Source organism: Gordionus sp. m RMFG-2023, chromosome 2, assembly GCF_954871325.1.
Source record: "Gordionus sp. m RMFG-2023 chromosome 2, tfGorSpeb1-WG-v2, whole genome shotgun sequence".
Taxonomy (NCBI): Eukaryota; Metazoa; Nematomorpha; class Gordioida; order Chordodea; family Parachordodidae; genus Gordionus; species Gordionus sp. m RMFG-2023.
The window spans coordinates 61,189,422-61,211,482 of NC_088776.1; the positions used below are offsets into that span (position 1 = coordinate 61,189,422).

At 27.6% G+C, this 22,061-nt stretch overlaps 1 protein-coding gene across 1 annotated transcript in view; it reads right to left on the reverse strand.

The window, feature by feature from the left end:
- Window positions 1-12,659: 12,659 nt before the first annotated feature.
- Window positions 12,660-22,061, reverse strand: part of LOC135923134 (multidrug resistance-associated protein 1-like) — a 48,589-nt gene continuing 39,187 nt past the window's right edge. The window contains exons 25-30 of the mRNA XM_065457725.1: window positions 21,142-21,370; window positions 20,352-20,732; window positions 19,664-19,830; window positions 14,117-14,311; window positions 13,449-13,588; window positions 12,660-12,959 (exon numbers count right to left, since the gene is read on the reverse strand). Coding sequence (XP_065313797.1) covers window positions 12,934-12,959; window positions 13,449-13,588; window positions 14,117-14,311; window positions 19,664-19,830; window positions 20,352-20,732; window positions 21,142-21,370 — 1,138 coding nt within the window. The 3' untranslated portion in view covers window positions 12,660-12,933. The remainder of the gene's footprint in view (window positions 12,960-13,448; window positions 13,589-14,116; window positions 14,312-19,663; window positions 19,831-20,351; window positions 20,733-21,141; window positions 21,371-22,061) is intronic.

Here is a 22,061-nt window from a genome sequence, read left to right on the forward strand (position 1 = left end):
ATAAAACATATAATATCTGTTAGTATTTTGTCAGACATTTTATCTATGGAACCAACAAAAGCAATATATTTCTAGTTTTTTAATTTTTTTATACAATATAAAAAATTTGATTCGGATTGCAAGAGTATTAATAGCATAAAATAACGTTAAAATAAACTTCAGGGCTTATTACTAGGTGCACTAGGAGTTATTATTTAAATTCAATGGCTTGAGGCAAAGGCATATTTTTAAATGGGGTTATAAAATAATATGTTATTCATTTATCACAAACTATTTCGTTTTATTTTAATTAAAATATTTTAATATAGAGTGTAAAATATTATGTCGAATAACCCTTTTTTTCCATTATACTCCTACTAGCTGATAGCCCGTCAAGAATGACGAAGAATTAGAATTTTCTCTCTTATTCGATGATGAATGAATCAGATATTTTTCCTTTAGTTGATAATAAATGATCCAAAAATTTTCCTATCTTAGACGGTGTAATTCAGAAATTAACCTTTATTTTGATGAAGGATATAAAATTTTCCATTATTTTTACAAAATATGTTAATGAATTATAAATTTAGTATGTGTATAATAAAAGATCTTTTCATAGAAATTTTTATTCATTTGTAATAGTAATTTATATAACTTAAAAAAATATATTCTTGCTAGATAAGAATCTTGCAATCTATATTTTCTATTTATTGCTCCACAAAACATTCTAGCAAGAATACATTTTTTAGGTGATAAATTACAAGTACAAATGAATAAAAATTTAGTTTAAAAGATTTTTTATTGCGCATATAAATCAGAAGTATAAAATATTATACTTCATTAACATATTTTATAAAAAAATAATGGAAAATTGTAGAATAACCTTTCATCAAAAAAAAATTAATTTTTGAATCACACCATCAGATTCATCCATATTCAAATAGAGGGTAAATTTATTATTCATCCATCAAAGAATAGGGGAGTAAAATTCTGCTTCAGAGGGCCTAGTATAATAAATGTATATTTATAAAAATAAGTTGATATTTAAAAAAAATGCATGTAAATATTTAACCATATTTAGCTCATACTGGGTATTTAAGAAAATAAATATGGCCTGGGCACTGTTCCCAGACTTAGGGCAGGACCTGCACTACTATATAGCTGAAATACATGTAATGAAATTATATTCTTCATGTATATTAAAAATATATTTTTTTTAAATCTTTTTAAATATAATACTAATCTACGTTAAACTGCATTACCAATGGGTCAATTGTTGCTTAATTTGGTGTTTAACAAATATATTTTATATAAAACCATGTATTTAAAAAAAATTAAGCGGGTTGGGCAACTATTGCCATTTGCAGACCTCTGATATACATTACCCTTATAAATATGAAAAATGTATATTTTTATAGCTATATAAATGTTTCGTACAAAGTGAGATATTAGATGAAGAGAAGAGTAGAGAAGAGTAGAGAAGAGAAGAGAAGAGAAGAGAAGAGAAGAGAAGAGAAGAGAAGAGAAGAGAAGAGAAGAGAAGAGAGAAGAGAAGAGAAGAGAAGAAGAAGAGAAGAGAAGAGAAGAAGAAGAGAAGAGAAGAGAAGAAGAAGAGAAGAGAAGAGAAGAGAAGAGAAGAGAAGAGAAGAGAAGAGAAGAGAAGAGAAGAGAAGAGAAGAGAAGAGAAGAGAAGAGAAGAGAAGAGAAGAGAAGAGAAGAGAAGAGAAGAGAAGAGAAGAGAAGAGAAGAGAAGAGAAGAGAAGAAGAAGAGAAGAGAAGAGAAGAGAAGAGAGAGAGAAGAGAAGAGAAGAGAAGATCTATAAATTCATTTATCGGAGACATCGAGTAGTCGTCACCCTCTTTCTAATAAAGAAATCTTTAACCCAAAAATATTAAATATTTCTAAATTTTACAGTCTTTGTAATAGAATGAATGCAAGTTTGATTAACTTTGCCTGGGGAGTATTTTTCTTCATGTCATATTTTTATTTTATACAAAATGTTAGTTTAAATTTAAAAGCATGATATAATCAGATAAATAGATTTTTATAAAAAATTATGATTTAATCAAATAAATCTATTGTTTTAAAATATTTTTTAATAAAATAATTTATGCCAGCCCTATTTGAGGTAGCTCCTACCCAAGTGTATAGATAAATAACTTATAATAACCACAAAAATTAAAGATATCTTTTGCCACCATTTCACATCCGATGGTAAAAATCCGAGGATCAGTAGCATACACCTCCCATCCTGGATCCGAAATGCTAACCTTCGGGATAACGTCACCTTCGAAGCACCTTTCCCGTTCGACTCTCTCGAATATATACAGGCCTTACAAACCTGTGACTTGATCAGAGATCGCGATTACCTACTGCCAAATGGGGATGACACCGAGATTGGGGAAAAAGGTTAAAAAATGAATAGGATCTATTTAGGATGAAAAGAGTATGGGAGTATTTATAGTAATGAGGTATAAAATGATTATTGAATTAAAACGATTTTATAACTACAATTTGTTTTAATAAGAAAGAAGACCCCCAATATTGACATTTTTTTGTTACCGACATTGACATCTTGTTGGATTATAGTTCCACCTTTGGGCATCCTTAGGGGTCTCATCTTCTCCCTTACATCACTTTCCTCCCAAGAAAGTTTTTTAATATATATTTTTATGTAATAATTTATCATTCCTATAATGGTAATCAGATGGCATGGGCTAAATCGCTTTTGAAATTGATTAAAGCGGAGTTAGAGTCTTATAATGTAAGTCACTATGCTCTTAATTATTTTTACTGAACATATATTATTTCGGTAACAACAAAAGACGTAAATCTTTCAGGCGGCCAAAAGCAAAGACTTTTACTAGTCAGGACGGTTTACCGAAAAAAACTAATTGACATTTACTTATTCGATGTGTCTTTGAGCTCGGTAGATGTCCACGTAGGAAGATACATTTTTGAGAATGTACTGGGACCCAGCGGGGGGGGGGGCTTAAACATAAGGTTTAAAACTGTAGATAAAAAAAAGAGACAGAAAGGCAAATAAATAAACAATCTTGAAATGAAAATATTAGAAAGTTTGAATTGAAAAAAATATTATGTGTTTTAACCTCCAAAACAAATCATCTCGATAAAAGCCACCCATCTTTGATTAGTTTTTATATAAATTTTTATATTTTATCAACGTTCAGACCCGCTTATTGGTTACCAACGCATTCCATTTACTTCCCGAGGTAGACAGAATATTGGTCATGAAGGATGAGATTATAGTTGGGACTTATATGAAACTCTTAGCTAGAAATGAAGGTGTTTTTGCCGAAAATTTAAAAAATTTCATGAGTTCATGAGCGGGGTGGGATGAAACTAACAATGAAACGATTATTTGTGAAGGTCGTTTGTTGAAATATTTAAATTAAATATATTTTATATGTATACACTCATTAATTGATATTATAAGAACCCACGAAAGTATTAATAAGTAAGAAAAAACTTATAATTTTATAAATAAATACAAAATAACCCTCATTTGCACCCAAAAAGTGTTTTCCTATAAATTTTATCTATTAATTTTTTGTAAATTTATTGAGATATAAATAAAATTGGTTCAAAATGGCGATAAAAACAAAATTTCTAAGTCTGTGTATACTAAATAAAATATGGATAATTGGATATACAATCATATATATATATATAGTATGTCCTCTATCATTCTTCGAACATTCATTTTATTTAAAATTTATGTTTATATATAGAAAACACATTATTATTGAAAATGTACTAAAATGAACAAATTTAATATATAATAAATTCACTTTCAATTAAATAAATATTTTTAAATTTAGAGTATCAGAGAAAGAATGTTTCATTGTTTAAAATATTTTAAGTATTTTATGGTATATGTTTTTACAATGTGCTCGATAAATAGTTAACCATCTTTATCATGAATACTTAATTGACTTATTATTATATTTTTTTTAAATTGCCATTTACACCTAAAGGCTTGATGAATAATTCATATGGCGATGTAAATTTTGGCAAAGCGACTCAGACTGCTGCAAACGGAGAGAAGTATAGAATATTAATACTAAACAAGGACTCAACCACATATTTTTAAAATTGTAGCCACCCTTCTGATTTTATTTTTCGTTTCTGTCCAGTTCTTGTTCTTTAAGGTTTTAAACATAGATGATAGGGAAGTAAACACTTGTATTTAAATTGAGTTTTTTTTATTAATCTCTAAAAATGAAGGAAATATCACCCATATTCTTACTATAATTCCCTTTGAAATTTTTTTTGTGGGCTTCTCCTTCCAAACTCCGATTTGATGGCCAATGTATCAAATTAGTAATATGGATAATATTTCCTTCATTTTTATCGATTTTTTAATAAGCTACACAAGTGTTTCCCTAGCATTTATAATTTTAATTTCAAAGTTACCTTAAAAATTCTAGAAGATATAAGCGAGATTCCCAATTTTTAGCTATTTAGAACCTATCCCCCATCTGAATTCCCAAAATATTTACATCTTTCCCATTCGTCATATAATAAACAATAAAATAATCATAAACAAGGGCGAATACCAATGATTCATCATTGCGCACATCAACCACCTTATTGATAAACAATAAGGGCCAGGTTACCTCTAAAACAGAAACCTTAAGAGATTCATTATTAACGGTAGAATTAGGGATCCCTGGTATCGAATCTAGCGGATTGTTCAGTGAAGATTTATAAAAAGAAAAAAGCGATGGTCAACAACTGAAATTTCAGAGACTGGAAGAGTAACGCATTTAAATTTAGGGTATTTTATATTATTACGATACCATTTTTGGGGAGATTACTATATTATTTTATCTTGTACCAAGAGTTGTTTTTCTGGCTAGTCAAAACATAGTATGTATTGACTGACCATATACTATGTGTTAACTGGCCATAATATATTATTTAAGAATTATATTATAAATATGAAATATTACAATATGAAAATTAGTAATATTTTCACCAAGCAAAAAAATGTGTAACATGATTTTTTCAAAAAGAGGTACTAAAAACTCTTTTTTTTTAAATAATTTTTTATTAAATTGCTCTATTCAATAAATGAACTTAGGTAAGGTATATATCATAAATATACACATTTTGACTAATTTTGAGAGAAATCAGCCCAATAGATAAAAAGTTAGAGAGTGGTGGCCAGTCTTCACACATGGCCGCACATTTCCCCTATAATTTTTTATCATCTATTTAATGATGATATTTTATAAATTATTATCTGGATGTTGAGTGAGTTAATTAAAATGTAAAATCTAAAGCAAAGAAATTCTTAAGAAAGTCACCAGGTAAGCCAATTTTACTTAAAGTCATAAGTCATACAAGTGATAACTATTAAGGTAAAAAGAAAAATAATACAAAAAAAAATAATTAAACAAGGTAAAATTAATGTCACTTATTTGAGTAAGGAATATTTAAAGCTAACAACTATAGAAGAAAATTATCACCGGGTTAGACTTACTTTAGGGGGCTATTTAAAGGTAAAAGATAAAGAGCGAATCAAAACGAAAGGAAAAATGGTTAAAGCAAAGAAAATTATTACAATTTTTATAAGTAAAATAATTTTGCATAAGAAAATATAATTACTTCTGTTTTTGTACACTCATGCGAGATCATGTTGATTAGATTAGAACTAGATAACGTGTTGGACATAAAAATAAAAATACAAAAATAAGATATATTACAGCTTAGGTATAAAATAAAATAGCACTAAGATTGTTATATAGGAATATTTGGGATAGAAAAATAATCAGACAATAATAAAAGAATTAGTGGGTGGCGCAGCGTAGCCAAGGGATGGCAAGGGGAAATCCACCCCCCCCCCTTTCAGAAATTTATCATTTTTTGTGAATATCATTTTAAACTAATAAAAAATATATCCCTTAGTCCTCCCCCCACTCCCTGACCCCTAAAATGAATGCATATATCTTAAACAATAGAAAGAAAGAATGTAAAAGTTGGTATTTTTTTTATAAAACTATTCATCATAATTTTTACATTTTTGGAAAAAAGCATTTATATATAAAAAAAGTGAACCAAAAATATTTTATAAGAAATGAAATATAAGCCAAAGATCTTAAGACAAAAGTGAAATGTATTATAATTATTAATAATAAATTCATAAAATTACTAAATAATATAATATATAAAATATTATTTTTTATAAAGTGAGTATTTATAATTTATTTATTTTAATAAAAGTAAAATATAATTATAAAATTATTGATAAAATAAAATCATAAATTAAATAAAAAAAATTAAAGCACAATACTAATAGTGGAATATTATATGTCGGAGATTTACAGTATATTTAATTTTATCAATAATCATATGACAATCAAATAATTTTTACCAATATAGCGAATTATATATTTTACAGAAAACTATAAAATATTGATAAGGACATCAGAAAATATCTTTTAAAGACATTGTGGGATAAATAATATAAATATTATTTTTTAATACTGTTTAAAATAAAAAGATGGCGTTAAATAATTGAATGCAAAATGTTGCTATATTTATTATCAAGAGCATTGATTAGTAAATTTTGTTAAAATATTAATTGTAATATATTATCTAACTGTCAAATATGTCTGTAAAAGTGGAATTTTACCTAGTATTTTTTAACCAATTCTATATAGTAGAGGAATATCAACTATATGTACTTACTTTTTATAAATAAATTTCTTATACTTGTTTGGAATATATTATTACCATGCTTTTATATTAATGTATACGCAAGTAATTTATTATATTTTATATAAACTAATAAAAATTTATTTCATATAAACTACCAAAAATTTACTTCATATTTGTTCCAGGCTTATTTTTTTTTGTTATACATAACCTCTATAGCAAAAATATTTTACGACTATAGACAAAGGTAACCCCGAAGGCCTGGTAAAAGCGGACCTAAGGCCTGGTAAAAGTGGACCTAAGGGAGGCGAAGCCTTCAGAAATTTTTTAATTCCCACCCCCTTAGAAAAATCCTGGCTACGCCTATGGTGGGTGGGAAAAACAGCCATTACTAAACTGTTTTATTTTTATTCTTCTTTTTTTTTATCATTCTTCTTTTTTTTTATCAATGTCTGTTAATGATATGTTGAAAGGAAAAAAAAAATTCCTGAAATCCGAAAGAAAAAACATGAGATATCAGATATGTTCAAATCAAATAACAACAAATAATAATATAAAATGTAATGTACAAAAACGAAAAATAAAAATAATATAAAAAGTAAACAATAAGTTATCTAAAAAAATATAAAAATAAATAATAAGTTATCATAAAACATGTCCAAAGATTAAGACTTAAGAATTGAAATTTAACAAAATGAGAGATAAATAAATATATCACTGGCACAAAGATTAAAATAATAAAAATATAACAACAATTAGAAAGTTATAAGTTACCAGCGTCAAAGGATTAATAAAATGATAGAATATTTTTCAATTTTGGCGGAATAGACATTCTGAAGAAACAATTTATAGTTGATATAAATTACGTATATTTCATTTGAATCCAAGACTTAATAAAATTTCTTTAAGCCTTTGACAATAATATGATCAGTTCCTTATAGAAAGTGTATACGAAAATTAACTACTTAAAACTTCGTATACTTAAGGAATAACATTGTTATTAAGGTGATATAATAAATTTAAAAAAATGTGTGTGCTTATTTCCTCCATTTTATATTAGATACTTAATTAAAAGAGGTAAGATACAAATCTAACTTTAACGTTAAAAAATCTAAGATATTATACAATTTAATTAGAAGTATATATGTGTATTTGGTGACATATAGATATGTTCCTTATCTCCAACTTTAATAAATTATATCTTATCTTCTTATCTCCAACGTTAAATGAGTTTACAGGGATCATGTTAATGTTATAGGAATAGGAAACTGTTAAAATTGAAAATTAATATTTTAAACCTTATCATTTTTAAGGGTTATATTATATAGGGATGGAATAGGAAACTGTTAAAATTGAAAATTAAAATCTTAAACCTTATCATTTTTAAGGGTTATATTATATAGGGATGGAATAGGAAACTGTTAAAATTGAAAATTAATATCTTAAACCTTATCATTTTTAAGGGTTATATTATATAGGGATGGAATAGGAAACTGTTAAAATTGAATATATTAGGGATGGAATAGGAACCTTATCATTTTTAAGGGTTGATATTATATAGGGATGGAATAGGAAACTGTTAAAATTGAAAATTAAAATCTTAAACCTTATCATTTTTAAGGGTTATATTATATAGGGATGGAATAGGAAACTGTTAAAATTGAAAATTAAAATCTTAAACCTTATCATTTTTAAGGGTTATATTATATAGGGATATATATGTCTTTTTTCGTGTAAAAAAAAGAATTAAATCAAAGGAAGGAGGGGGAGGGGTATTTTTAAGAACAATTGTTAATTTTTTATTGATAGAGAAAATTTTTTAATATTTATTATTTATATGGCATCATTTCCTAATTACGTTTGCGTTATATTAGATCCTAGGATTAAGAAAAAATATTTGCCGCCGATTTTAAATGCATCCGAATACGAAAAGTTCAAAGATTGATTTTTTGAATATAAGTATCTGTGTCTAGATCCATTTAAAAAGTATCTTTTAACAACTCTGGTGATTATATATATAAAATAATAATTTGTATAATTCTTTATGAATTTGATTTCTTTTAAATATGATGTCAGCTCTAACGCTCATTGAGCCGCTCGAGTCTGAGCCGTTTTTTACGACTCCGGCTCGAGTTCAGAGTCGGAAAAAATCAACTATTTAACAAGACTAATTGTGAGTTTATAATATTAGCAGTTTTAAAATTTATTGCTCTCTTAACGATTTTATACTTTAATCACATTGTTAGAGTTCAATTAATAACGCTTGACCTATTTTTTCAATATTCATAAATTCTTATGTTAATATTTTGAATAAAACTTTATCATTTAGGCTCTTGGTTAGAACCCAGCAAGTCGCGTCTCGGAATTGGGCTCGGTATAACTAAGTAAAAATTGACCAAGCTTTAACCTAAAAGAATTGGGATGGACAAAAATATAGGCTTTGGCACATTTTGTTCGATTTTTTACTATTTGTTACACCTTGAATAATTTAATACTTTTCTAGGCTTGAGAAAGAAAAACTTGATCCCATTAACTTTAAAAATTATGAAAGTTATTCTGTTTTGAACAAATATGAATTACTGTAATAAAATATAAAAGATGGCTGGCAGTCCGACTCGAGTTCATAGGTAGTTTTATCGTATTCTTCGCTGCGCTAACCATAGCTCTCAACAGAGATAACATTAAATCGGGTCAAGCTGGACTGGCGATAACATATGCTCTTAGTGTAACCCAAGCTCTTAATTTGCTAGTTAGAATGACTTGTGATTTAGAAATTAATATAGTCGCTGTGGAGAGGGTTGCCGAATACTCTGATAACCCCACTGAAGTATTATTTTAGAAAATTGCAAGTAAAGATTCTATAAATTATGTGCCAAGAAAACAATGAATGAAGTTATGTCTTGGAATTATAAAAAGAATATAGACTCATACATTATTGCCTGATAATAAAATTTAAGATTTTAATATATGAAATATCTAAGTCATGTTTAACATTAATTTAGGACTATATAAATGTAAATTAATACAATGTAGTTGCGTTCTCTTATTATTTGAAAATATTGAAATCTCAGCCCAAGATTAATTTTGTTATTATGTACTAGCTATTGACAGATTGGTGAATTCCTAAAAAAAATGAATATCATATAATTTTTAAAAAAATATCTTTGAAGGCACTCTGGATAATTCCTGACCATAAACCGCCTACTGATTGGCCCTCTAGAGGCTCCATTAAATTTTCTCATTACACCATGCGGGATCATTCGGCGATCATGATCGCTTTTGCCCTACCTCCGGCACTCAACGATATATCCTTCCAAGTGCAGGCTGAATCTAAGGTGGGAATTGTGGGGCGCACTGGAGCCGGAAGATCTAGTATAACAGCAGCCCTGTTTCGCATAGTGGAGGCTGACGATTCTTCCACAAATTTTATGGAAAACGAAATTTACAAAGTTTCTAAAACCCCGAAAATATCTAAGATATAGTTTGATGGAATTGATATCAGTAAACTCGGGTTACACGATATTAGGAGTCGGATTACTATAATACCTCAGGTTTTCCCTATTTTAATGTATTTAAGCTTATAAAAACTATGATGTTTTTTTTTTTTAAATCATATTTGTAGGGTAAAATAATTATATACATTATAACATTATATAACTATATACCTTTTGATTCTTTATGCATTTACTTAAATATGTAAAATTCAGTCATCATATTTTAAAAATACATATTTTCCACTATAACTCACTTTATTAATTTCTGACTCATATATTCAAATATAAGGTAACAGAATGATTTAAATTTTTACTTATATATTTTGTTTCAAGAAATTAAAATGGAATATCTCCCAATTTTACATTTCAAAAAAGAATTTAGTTCATTTTAAGTTAGTTATGACTTGCATTCCTAATTTCTTCAATTACCCAAATAAATAGTTATATAAAGGTGAATTTCATAATGCCTTGAGTTCGTATTTTGTACCTTTAATATTATAATTTTAGCGACGTTTTAGACTTCCATTATTAAAACTAATTTTATTTCCAATCTAAAAATTCGAAAATATAAAGTAATATTAAATTTTTTATTACATGAAAAAATAGTACAGCTATGCAGAATCAAAAACATGCTTATTATGTCTAAATATTTTATGAACATTTGCATATTATTTGAACGAAATGTTTCTTTTGTCCACATCTGTAGCAAGAGCTAACAACATCAATACACACACGCTTCCACTCACTTCATTGTAAATTGTATAATATATGAAGGTATAGCAAACAGGGCCATCCTACCCCCTCTCCTCAAACAATAATTTAAAAGTAAATATATTTAAAATATCGGTTATAATTAGGGATGTACCGATATTTTTTATTGGATCGGATCGGGTCGATATTTCACCCATTTTAAAATATCGGTTATCGCCCATTATTGTAAAATTTTCCGATCCGATATAAAATGGCGTCTTTAACAAAAAAAATTTTTTTTAAAAGAGTTATATCTAAAATAATTTATTTTTATAAATAAAATCGAAATCCATTTTTACGTATATTTTTATTAATAATATTAATAAACATTCTGCTATATTGTTATATTTTTTGCGCATTCTGTTTATAAAAGTGTGCGATAATCTCTTCAGAATCAGTTTTTAGTGATACCGTTCGATATATTAATGTTAAATATTATTTTAAATATTTATTTCAAATTTCATATATATTTGTTTATTACTTATTATGTATAAATTAATGTGTTACTTATTATATAAAAGTGATTTAACAATAAAAATATTTTATTGAATTGAATATAAACGATAAATATATTTAAATGACATAAGTTATGGTATAGTTAAATTATAGGTGTTATAATAATAAAAAAGTATATTAAAAATTATAACCATTGGTATCTTTACAGAATATAAAATTAGATATGGAATATCGGATCGGATCGGCCTCCAAAAAGTGGTATCGGTACACCCCTAGTTATAATTTACAAAATTAGAGATAAAACTAAACAAAAAACGAATGAAACCTGTTATATTTGCCTTATTAAAAGAAAAGAAATATATAAATAAATAATTGAACCTGTAGTTGACTAAGTATTTTATTTACTTTATGTAAAAGAAATAAATATCGTGGTAACAAAGGAAAAGCTGGTCACTTTTCTATAGTACACTTTCACTAAAATTTTAATTTAGCATGTTTACCAAACATATTTACTATTTGCTTGAAAAAAACTCTAAAATGTTTAAAAATAACGATTATGACAATTGTCACTTTTCCATAGTGCATCCTAACTGAAATTTTAGTTTAACATGTTTACAAAACGTATTTGTAACTATTTACTTTAAAAAAACTCAAAAATGTTTAAAATAACGATTATGACAATTGTCACTTTTCTATAGTACACTTTCACTAAAATATTAATTTAACATGTTTACAAAACATATTTTTAGCTATTTATTTAAAAAAACTCAAAAAAGTTCAAAAATAACGAATATGACATCACTTTTCCATAGTGCATCCTAACTGAAATTTTAGTTTAACATGTAAACAAAAAGTATTTGTACCTATTTATTTTAAAAAAACTCAAAAATGTTTTAAAATAACGATTAATAGATTTATCACTTTTACCTAAAAAATTAACTATCAAAAGATATATAATAGATAAAGTAAAATATAAATATATAAAAATCATTTTAAAAATATATATTAATAAAAAATATCAATCAAAAAAAAATATTTAAAAAAATTTATTAAAAAAATCATTATAACACAAAAAATAAAAAAAATTAGCGATCAAAATATATATTAAAAAAAATATAAATAAAAATAAAATATTGAAAAAAAAAATATATTAAAATAATATATATATTAAAAAGAAATATATATTTTAAAAAAATATATATTAAAAAGAAATATATATTTTAAAAAAATTTTAAAAAAATAAATATTAAAAAGAAATATATATTAAACAATATATTGAAGTCACATTGCCGCTAACATATATAATCTTTTCTTATATAAATATCTAAAAAATAAATGACAAAAGAATAGTTTTAAAAATAGATCAATATAAAATTTCCATCAAAATTTGCTTCATATTTAAAAATTATTGAGAACATTTTTTTCTAAAATATAATAGACCAATTTGCCAGAGGATATAAGATTTGTAACCTATATAAAATTAATGAAGGATAAGATCCAGATCGTGGTACTAAATAGTCCGGGCTAAAACAAAGAGGTTGGTTAATCAATAAGGTTTCGGTATGAGGTTCATAGGTCTTGAAAGATGGCCTTCACTGTACAAAATGTTTTTTAAAAAAGGTGAGGGTTTAATGTTTTGTTAATGTGCGAAATATTTATAAAAATGGATGCGGTTTATATTACACAAAAATAATGATATTATCAATGCTAATTTCTAAAATAAAATGTTAAGGAGGTCAAGAAATGAAAAAAAAAATCACATTTATTTGAATATCAATTATTCAATGAATAATAAATTTTTAAAACATATAAATTTTAATCAGAGCATGAGTGTGAATTGAATATAATATTTTTAAAAAACAAATTCTTATATCACATGGAAAAATTTAACTTATAAAATGACAAGTTAAAAAAATTCAAACTTGACTTAGAAGGATATTAGGGAACATAAAAATACATTAAGATTTAGAGGGATTTTTAAGAAACTTTGAACTGAATTCGAAGAGTAAAAAAGTTATGATTTGGGAAAGTGAGGTGGTAGATATTTTAGGTGGCACCTTGTGATTATTCAACTTTAATATTACTGTGTTTATTATTAATGGAAATGCTACGATTGGTGAGACCAGCTTCTAGACACATGCTATAAAATCTGCTACGTTTATTTCGCAATAAATTTGAAGGAATATCGAACTCCACGTTTTTCCCGTGATCAAGCACTAGTATTCTAGAATAGTTTAATGGATAAATAAGCGAGTGATGAGATAATATTAGAGAATAATTTACTGAGAATATTAATTCATATAATTTTTCCCTTTCTTTAATAAACTCGGAAATTTTTAAAAAGTAAATTTTTCTGAAAAAGTCAAACAGGATTTTTGATAAAATTTTGCCTAAAATTCCAAATTTCTTTTGTAAAAATTATAAGTAAATAGTTTGTATTTTTATGCATAAAAATCTTATGTTTGAAATCACAAATTTATGATCTTTAAAAAAAATTTCAATTTTGTTGATCTTATATCTTCAAATGAGAATTTGAAGATTAAATTCTGTTAAACTAAACCTTTTTCTTCTCACTCTGCATTCCATTCTTTATTTTCTTCTGTTTTCAATAATATATTTTCTTCTGTTTTCAATAATATATTTACATAAATTCGCATTGAATAGCGAGCTATAAATATCCATGTATTTTGAATCGACCATAATTCTGTTTCTACTTTTATTTCACTACCAATATATACAAAAAATTGTTTACTTATCATAATCGATGACGGTATTTAGTCTGTGAGCTATGGTCAGGACCGTGCAGAGAGAAAACTTTTCAGCAATAGTCTTTTGAATGAGCTCATCCGTTTCCACGTCCACAGCTGCCGTTGCTTCGTCCAGAACGAGAATTTTAGATTTTCTCAGCAAGGCCCGGGCCAAACAAACGAGCTGTCGTTGACCCAAACTTTTTTTTAAAAAAAATGATCAACTAAATTGAATCTTTATATAAAATTTCCAAAATCATGAGTTGGAAGCTAGATGGGCCTGCATTTTTCAAAATTAATTTGGTTATCGGCCCTAAATTTGAAAAAAAAAATCATCATTTTTAAAATAATAATAAAACATGATTTCTCTTCTTTTATCAAAATAAAATAACTTAGAATTTTAATGCAATAAGGAGCAGTGATTTTTCGCTTAACTTAACAAATAGGTTTATTTTATATTTTTTAGTTAAAATTTGTGGGCCAGGTAAAATGTGACGGGGTATGGGTCTAATGGTGAATATGCGATATTCGACTCAACTCAAAATCCTGACCGGTCTGTAAAAGGTGATTAAGAATATATTACAAGCAGGGTTTTATGTTTTTAGGTTAAAATTTTATAAAGGTTTTGTTCCATTTCGGTTATTTAAAAAAAATTCGTATCGGTTCGGTTCATAATTTATAACGGTTCTTTTCGGTTTGTCCGGTTTTTATAAATTTGATTTTAAAAAAAAATTAATCATTAACCATGTATATAATATTAATTTTAGATAAAAAGCTTTTTAATTTATAATTTCTTATAACCATGATAATCTAATAGCTATTTTTATTAAACTTAGTAAATATAAAACAGCCCGCAGCTAACATTATCCCACTTTCCCCTCAACATCTCTAAACTTGTGCCTCTTTTTACTTCAGAAGAAGTGAGGAAAGCTATTCTTTCCTTTCATCGCGATTCTGCTCATGGTCTCGATGGCATAGGTCCCATCTTTCTCCAGGACATCACTTCCCCCCTCTACATGCTCACAAACATCCGTTCTTTCCAAATTAACAAACTTCTGCAACAAAATTTTAAACGGTGATGTTCCAAATTTTGTTTCACCTATCCTCTTTGGTGCTAGGCTAATCGCACTTCAAAAACCTAATAATGATATCAGACCTATTGCCATTGGTTCTACCTTTCGTCGTTTAGTTGCCAAGATGATATCATCTCGAATTATGCATGATTCTTCACGTCTCTTAAGCCCCTTCCAACTAGGTGTTGGGATCCCTGGTGGCAGTGAAGCGGTGGTACATATGACTAGATTATATCTTGAAAATTTACCCTCTAATGAATCCTTAATTAAAATTGACTTCTCTAATGCTTACAACACACTCTCCCGGAACTCTTTCCTGACTTCCTCGAGTAATCTTTTTCCCAGTTACACTAAGTTCTTTTATTCGTCTTATCAACAGCCCTCCACTCTTCAGTTTGATACCTTTAAAATTCCATCCATTGAGGGCATTCAACAGGGAGACCCTCTAGGTTCCCTATTCTTTTGTTTAGGTATTAATGGCATCATTAAATCCATTAATTCGGTCTGCTCTTTATCCTTGCATTCTTGTTAGATTGATGATGGTATCCTTGGAGGATCCAATGTTGAGGTCAATAAAGCCGTGAATATCATCAAGGAGGCCGGATCTGCTATCGGACTCTCCATTAATCCAGAGAAATCAGAATTTATCCCCCTATCAATACTATCGAACCTAATTCAAATAAATTCAAACTAACGACCCTTGATGAACTTCATCATTTGGGAGCCCCTGTTGATGGTAACTTATATGTTCCTTCCTTCAGTCTACTCTAGATACTTTATTTGAGCTGGCAGATTTATTCTCCCTACTTCCCTCTCATAAAGCCTTTTTCCTTGTGAAAATTTCTTTCATTCCCCATATTCTTTACGAACTTCGTTCAACCGCCATATATTTAAATTCCCCATTCCTCTTGGAGTTTATGAAAATGGGATCAAAGTCCTTATCGAAAATATTCTAAATTTTAAATTTGATGAAATAGCATGGACACAAGCCTCTTTACCCACTAAGATGGGAGGTTTCGGTTTCAGATCTCCGTCTGATCTCGTCTTAACAACCTTCATATCCAGTTGTCTTTTAACTAAAAACATAGTAAATTCTAATTCTTTAAAACCCGACTCGTTTTATAATGATGCATCGAATGAAAGACTCGAATTATTGTGCATCACCCTCTTCCTGAATCGAATAAGTAGAAGGACTGGGATAGGCCTATTATTGCATTCTGCGTTGAATCACTCCTTTCCAGAATGCAATTCTCTAACCGTCCCTTATTCTCCTCACTGCTTAATGGTTCAGGACATGAATTTCTTGAAGCTATTCTGTTTATCTGCAATTACAACTAAACCAAAACGAGCTTGCTCAAGCGATCGGCATTTGATTGAATTGTCTAATTACCCATCCCCACACATGTTCAGGTTGCAGTTCTGCCGTTTTGGGTAATGGTAGACATCGTCTTCACTGTCGCTCGTGTAAAGGTCGAATCGTTAGACATATTCTATGAAATTCAATCATCCTTAGAGCTCTGAGATCTTCTCAAATCCCCTCTACTCTTGAACCCTCCGGTCTTTTCAGATCTGATGGGAAACGGCCTGACGGGATTTCTCATATTCCTTGGAAACGCGGTCAATTCTTGGTCTGGGACTACTTATGTATTGATCCACTTGCTCCATCAAACCAAACTTTTAATATTCTTGAGTAGTCACTCAAAATAGCGAAATATTCTGAACTCTCAAGAATATATTTCATTCCCATCATCTCCACAGAAATATGCCTTTTCTTTTTTCAAGGAACTTGGCTCTCACATTCGTCAACTAACCGGTGAACCCCGCAAAGGCTTCTTCTTAAGTCAAAAATTCGTCATAGCGATACACGGGCAAATTATATTAGATTCATAGGTAGTTTCATTCCACAAGATGATCCGTTTTAACTCAATACTTTTTACTGCCCCCCTCTCGTTTTGTTTTTTTCTCCTTATTACTAATATATAAAATATTGTATATTGATAGTTTATATGAAAGTATTAAATATAATATCTTTTTTACTTATACATTTATAAAATCAAGATAAATTTATATTTAAAATGGAATATGTATAATAAAATATATAAAATAATAAAACATTAAAATTTAATATACAAAAAAAAACCAAACACATTTTTTTACATTTTAATAAATCTAATACATATTTATAATAACATAAATATAATATGGATAATTTTATGGAATATGATCATTATTTTTATAAAGTTTCATTAATTTATTAATTTTAAATGAGACTAAATATTCCGGCCAAAATTAATTGATGTATTTGTATTAAATAATGAATTTTAAATATATATATATATCGATATCCTTTTCATTAATTATATATATATATACATATATAATATTTTTAAACTAGACAAATTAATTTTTTTTATTTCATAAATAAGATAAAAACAAACATGCGTAAATACAATGATGAATAAAATAACGCATAAATATAATAAAATGTATACTAACGGATAACTAAAATATTTTATAATATTTCAGGATTTAATTTAGTTCTATGCGCAGAAGAGTATAAACTTAAGGCTAGAAAATACTCTTTCTACGGATACCTGCGTAACTGGAACTGCTAGCACAGTTATAGCTATTATAAAGTTCTGGCATACTATTATTATTTTCCCAATAATTCAAAAGATTAGTATCTTTTTCAAATCTCTCTCTATATTATCAAATGTCATATTCTATTTCTTATTTATTATAATTTTCTATGCCACTTATTAAGACTTTCATGCGAAATCTTCAAAATCATCATCTAAATTATCTTTCGAATGCGAACATGTAGGCATAGTATTTAGAATTTCAATATTCTGATTATTAAGACATTGTATCAAGTTCCAAGTTTTACAAAGATGTTTTCTGGCGATCTCTCTTTCTTCAAATGTTAAAAATATTATTTTAATAATAAATGTTTTATAATGACTTAAATGAATATTAGAATTCTGAATTTAAAAAAACAATATGATTATAAATATATCATTAAAATATTGCTGACCATTTTATTTATTGTCATTTAAATTCTATTATCTAAGTTTTTATAATGAGATAAAAAATAAAGCATATAATACAAAAATGAATGTAAATAGTACTTGATTTCTATTAGATGTTAGTTATTAATAGTAGAATTATTTAATTTTTTACTAAATTTTTAGCAAGTATTATTATAAAAGCTTAATAACTTATATATATAAATAATTTAGCCAAGAATAATTATGCGTGATTTTAAGATATCTTATCTAATTGACAGATAACCTAATCTCTAATAAATTAAGTATTTAAAGAAGAAAAAAAATAAACATGGTATTAATTGATATATAATGTTGATAATATAAAAATATTTAATTCGAAAAGAAATGACCAATTTAAAAAATGCCCCCAAGGAAAATTAAAATTTCAAATTTAGGTTAATAATTTAAAATTAATTATAGTTCATTCCGGTTTGGCGGTTCGGTTCGAAACCCTGATTACAAGAAATAAAAATAAGAGTGGCACATGACTCTCTTAATAAAAAAATAATGTTGTATTTTAAATGGATGGATTTACGAAGTTGCTAAAGGTTGTAGAGAGAAAACGTGAAGAGAAATGAATGAGGCCAAAAGAGAATTTTGTTAATAATCTATTTTTATTTATTCTAAATTTTAAAAAAATGGCAACGTTATTCTTGGACTTATTCATTGTGTTTATTTATTTAAAGGGACGAACCCAAAAGATATATAATGCTAAGGTGAATAATCGACGATGGATTATAAGAATAAAAATTCACAATAAAAAGATATTTTCAGATTATGCATAAGCAATCAATTTAGATTATTGTATGTCGGGGTTAAGTGGATAAAATATTATGTTTGAATGGAAATTTTATAAACTTTTTTAGACAGGTTATGTAGAGTTATCCCAAGAATTAGGTAGAAAAAATTTGTCTCCTCTAGGTATAGATGAGGAATCGGCCACGTTTAACCGACTATTCGCCAACAAGAATTGTCTGAATAGTTGTAATAATAGCCAATTTAAATTATTACAATTGACGTGAATATCTCTGGCTAATAGTTTTTTTTTAGTTATTTCCTTTAAATCAATGAGCAGATTCTTCCATATTTTTTAATTTGTTTGCAAATAAAATTATTCAATTTTTAAAAATTGTTAAATAATATTAATATGTTATTATAATAATTTTATTTACAATTAAATTCAAAAAAATATGAAACACTGTATTTTAATTTTATAATTTTCTTTTATTCACTAATTTTAAAAAAAATTATTCGCCACAGCGATTTAAAAACTGCCTATGGCTATTAATTGTAATCATTTAAATTGCCTATATTAAGTCAGTCGTGTTTTGTGATTAGAGCAAATTTCTTTAATTACTTTTTATAAGCTATGGTTTTAGGCAAAAGTGGTTATAACTTAACCATTTCCCAACTATAGGTTTCAAAAAAAAACCTCAAATTTTCCCCGTATTCTGCAATCTCGTGGTCAATTCCCAGAGGTAAACTAGATACAAAAGTGTGTAGGTGAGCGTTTCTCAAACTTTCCCATATTTCGATGTCCGTTTTTTCGTTGAAAGGGTCCAAGTTAAAGCGCAGAGTGCCAGAAAAAAGCACTGGATCCTTTATAGTCATTTTTTTTAGTATAGATGAGAAAATAATTTATAATATAACATATATTAAATAGTTCAAAATAAGCCAGCCAAATCTGGTTACAAAAATGCATGTTAAGCTTCCATTTCTGGAAAATGGTATTTAAAAATTAGCCATAAATTGTTTTTTTAAAGTAAATTACAAAACTTTGATAAAGGAATAGAATTTATTCTAAAATATAATTCGTGCCTGATCAAGTAGTAGTTCACTTTTTGGTGTATAAAATTAATTATCAACTCAAAATTTTATACGAAAATATTAAAATTTATAATAAGAAGAATAACAAAAAAAAATACTTTTCAAATATGTTAAATCAATATTTATCGAATATTCGTTACTAGCACAGGTATAGTATATTTTGTATGTACAAAAATAATTTACCTTATTATATGACAAAATCAATATATATAAAATTCATAAATAACTTACCCAATATAACCTTATCATCGTATTATTATGTATGTATAATTTGAGTTTAAAATAAGATATACCTGAGGTATGATAGTAATACGACTCCGAATATCGTGTAGCCCGAGCTGACTGATATCGATTCCGTCTATGTATATCCTAGATATTTTGGAGAATGTTTTATGAGCCCCGGAAATTTCGTTTTCATTTAAATTTATGGAATCATCGGACTCCATAATACGAAACAGGGCTACCGTAAGGCTAGATTTCCCGGCCCCAGTGCGACCCACGATTCCTACTTTGGATTCGCCCTGTACTTGAAAAGACACATCGTCCAGTGCAGGGGGAGGGAGAGAAGCGATCTGCGCGGCCGAGCGATATCGCATGGTATAATGAGAAAATTTTAAGGAGCCTCTGGAAGGCCAATCAGCAGGGGGTCGATGGTCAGGAATTATCCAGGGGGCCTGTTATATATGTTTGTTTTGGTTCGTTAATGAAGTGATATTTATTAATTTTTCTTTAGTGATCTTCAATGTCTTGTGTACTTTCCTGACAAATAAATCCGATTTAAATTTTCGTTCAGATTCCAATGGGTTCATTCATATTATTACTTACCTATCACAGGGGACAATGGTAAGAGAAGGTAATTGTATTAGTTAAGATAATTCCTTTCCTAAAATCTAGATCCAGTAATGTTAAAGGGTGACTAGACACGCTCTGAATTTTTTTCTTTGTCTTTCTTTACTTCTCATTCTTATCTTATATAACCAATTTCCTATAATATATATTGTTATATATATATATTCCTATAATTTTTAAACCTATTTTTTTTAGAGCTATTATACTCTTCTATAACATTTTATAAAATAAAACCTCTGTAGGGGTGTATGAGTATTCAGTGACCCTCTCCACAGCGACTATATCAGTTTCCAAATCGCAGGTCACCCTGACTAGCCAATTAAGGGTTTGGGTTACACTAAGAGCGTAGCTTATGGCTAGTCCAGCTTCTCCGGCCTTAATATTATCTCTGTTCAAAGCGATTGTTAGTGCGGCCAAAAATACTATAAAACTGCCTATAAACTCAAGCCGGACTGCTAGCCATCTTGCGTATTTTTGGAATAATAATAATATTATTGTTGTAAATTTATATTTATATTTATATCGTTTAGAGAGCAGATTTTCTCGTTTTGGGCAGATTTTTAAAAACGGCTAACTCAATATTTTCGCCAGGAATATATTGCCTAAAGCCTCGAGATTTGGCTAATAGATGTCCAAACCGTTGTTCCTTCCGCAGACAAAATCTTCAGGCTTGCGTAATATTATTCTAGATGAAATGTTGAGTTAGCCGTTTTTAAAAATCTGCTCAAAAACGAGCCGTTTAACAACACTACCGTAGGAACAAGTTTCTTCTCTTCAAATATAGAAAAAATGGTCAATTAAGAATTCGATAAAAAATATTAATTCAAAATGAGCCTAAATTGGATTAAGTTGACATGATATACGAATAAATATATTTCATATACAAAATGAAAGATTATTATAATACTAGTAGATAGCCCGTCAAAAATGACGGGGAATGATAATTTTCTTCTTACTTTTATGCATGTTACCTGTTATTTGAAAACAATATCCAATTTTTATTCTTCTTACCCCCCTCGTCTCTTCAGGCCAGGTTTAATCCATTAAAACTAAGTGCTATGGTTTGAGTAAAAATAAATTGAAACACATTTACTTGATAATACCAATATTATTTGTTAAATGTTACTGATTACTTATACCTAATATTTAATATT